We start from the raw sequence: 1,457 nt of genomic DNA on the forward strand, positions 1-1,457 counted from the left end.
AAGCTTTGTACCTCTAATCTTAGAGTTCTTAAGCTTTGTGCCTTCAATCTCAGAGTCCGTAAACTCAATGTTCCAAAACTCAGTGTTCCAAAGCTCAGTATTTCCAAGCTCAGATTTCCAAAGCTCAGTGTCTCTAAGCTTAGAGTACCTAAGCTTTGTGCCTTCGAGCTCGGTGTTCCAAAGCTCGGTGTCTCTAAGCTCAGTGCCTCTAAATGCCTCTAAAGTCTCCAAGCTTAGAGTTCTTAAGCTTAGTGCCTCCAAGCTCATAGTCTCTAACCTGAGTGTTCCAAAGCTCGGTATTTTCAAGCTCAGTGCCTCTAAATTCACATTCTCTAAGCTCAGTGTCCCCAAACTTCGTGTCCTCAGGCACCACTATCTGTAAACCTACATCCCACGAATCCCAACAGAAACAAATCTTGAAAGCTTGCGATCTCAACGTCGACTCCATTTTGTTTCCAGACACTGGCCGCCTGGCTGCCCCCCTCTGGCGAGCTCGGAGAACCTGAGGACGGTCGGGCCGCGGCGAACGAATGAAGATAACGAGGATGAGAGTAAAGAAGAGGGATGAAGTAGCCGTGGTGTGACCCGTGACAGCAAAAAGGCCGGACAAGGAGGGTCGTGGTTCGTCAGAAGGGATTTTCAGAGGCAGCCAAGGGCTAACCAGGAATGGCTACGCCGCCGGACTCGCCGGGACCGGAAGAGGCACTTTTTGACTTCGAGAGCTCCAGAACTAGGCAACAAACCACCCGACCGGTCGCTCTCGAGGAACTCCTCCGGCTGACCAAGTTCTCGCGACAGGAAATCCGAGTTATGTACCGAGGTTTCAAGCAGGTAAGCGATACTAACTAGCGTGCTGGTTGGAAGCCGAATAGAATACTCCCCAGGGATGCCACAGAGCAGAAGGATTGCTCTCCGATAATACCTTTGGCCTAAATTTCATGGAGTCGGATAACAAATTCAATTAAGTTTATGTTTGATTATCAATACGCTTAACGAAGAACGAATTTATTGTTCTTTGTTCAAAATTGAATCGGCGTTCTGCGAAGTGTTTCACTCTTATGTATCGCCGTCGATACTTTGTTTTAAAAGTCGAACTGTGGCGACGCGAAACATAAACAGTCGAGAGATATGTGAGGACCCTGATTTCCTTCTAGGGTCGAAGTTTTAGTTAGTCAAGCCTGAGATCTCATAACGAAAAGAATTCCGCAGCCGTCGTGAGAAATAAAATCTATTTTTTTTTAAATATAGAGCGTAATCGATTATTTAGAACTACCATATCCAATAGTTTAAAGTAACCCTTTGAAGTTTCACCAAAAAGCAACTTTTTTTTTTTAATAACTACCAGTAACTCTAAAATTGTTCGAGCAACGATTACTGTTAAAATCCGTTTCGAAATCCGACCCTTCGTTGTCGAGATACAAGCAGTTTAAGTTCTTCCCGCGTGCGCGCACGCGCAG

General features: G+C 45.6%; 1 protein-coding gene across 1 annotated transcript in view; it reads left to right on the top strand.

Annotated features, from left to right (window-relative positions):
• The window catches only part of LOC128889840 (Kv channel-interacting protein 1), a 30,315-nt gene that overhangs the window by 9,909 nt on the left and 18,949 nt on the right, over positions 1-1,457 (top strand). Inside the window, exon 2 of the mRNA XM_054147863.1 lies at positions 460-831. Coding sequence (XP_054003838.1) covers positions 667-831 — 165 coding nt within the window. The 5' untranslated portion in view covers positions 460-666. The remainder of the gene's footprint in view (positions 1-459; positions 832-1,457) is intronic.

Source organism: Hylaeus anthracinus, unplaced genomic scaffold (assembly GCF_026225885.1).
Source record: "Hylaeus anthracinus isolate JK02 unplaced genomic scaffold, UHH_iyHylAnth1.0_haploid 0, whole genome shotgun sequence".
NCBI lineage: Eukaryota > Metazoa > Arthropoda > Insecta > Hymenoptera > Colletidae > Hylaeus > Hylaeus anthracinus.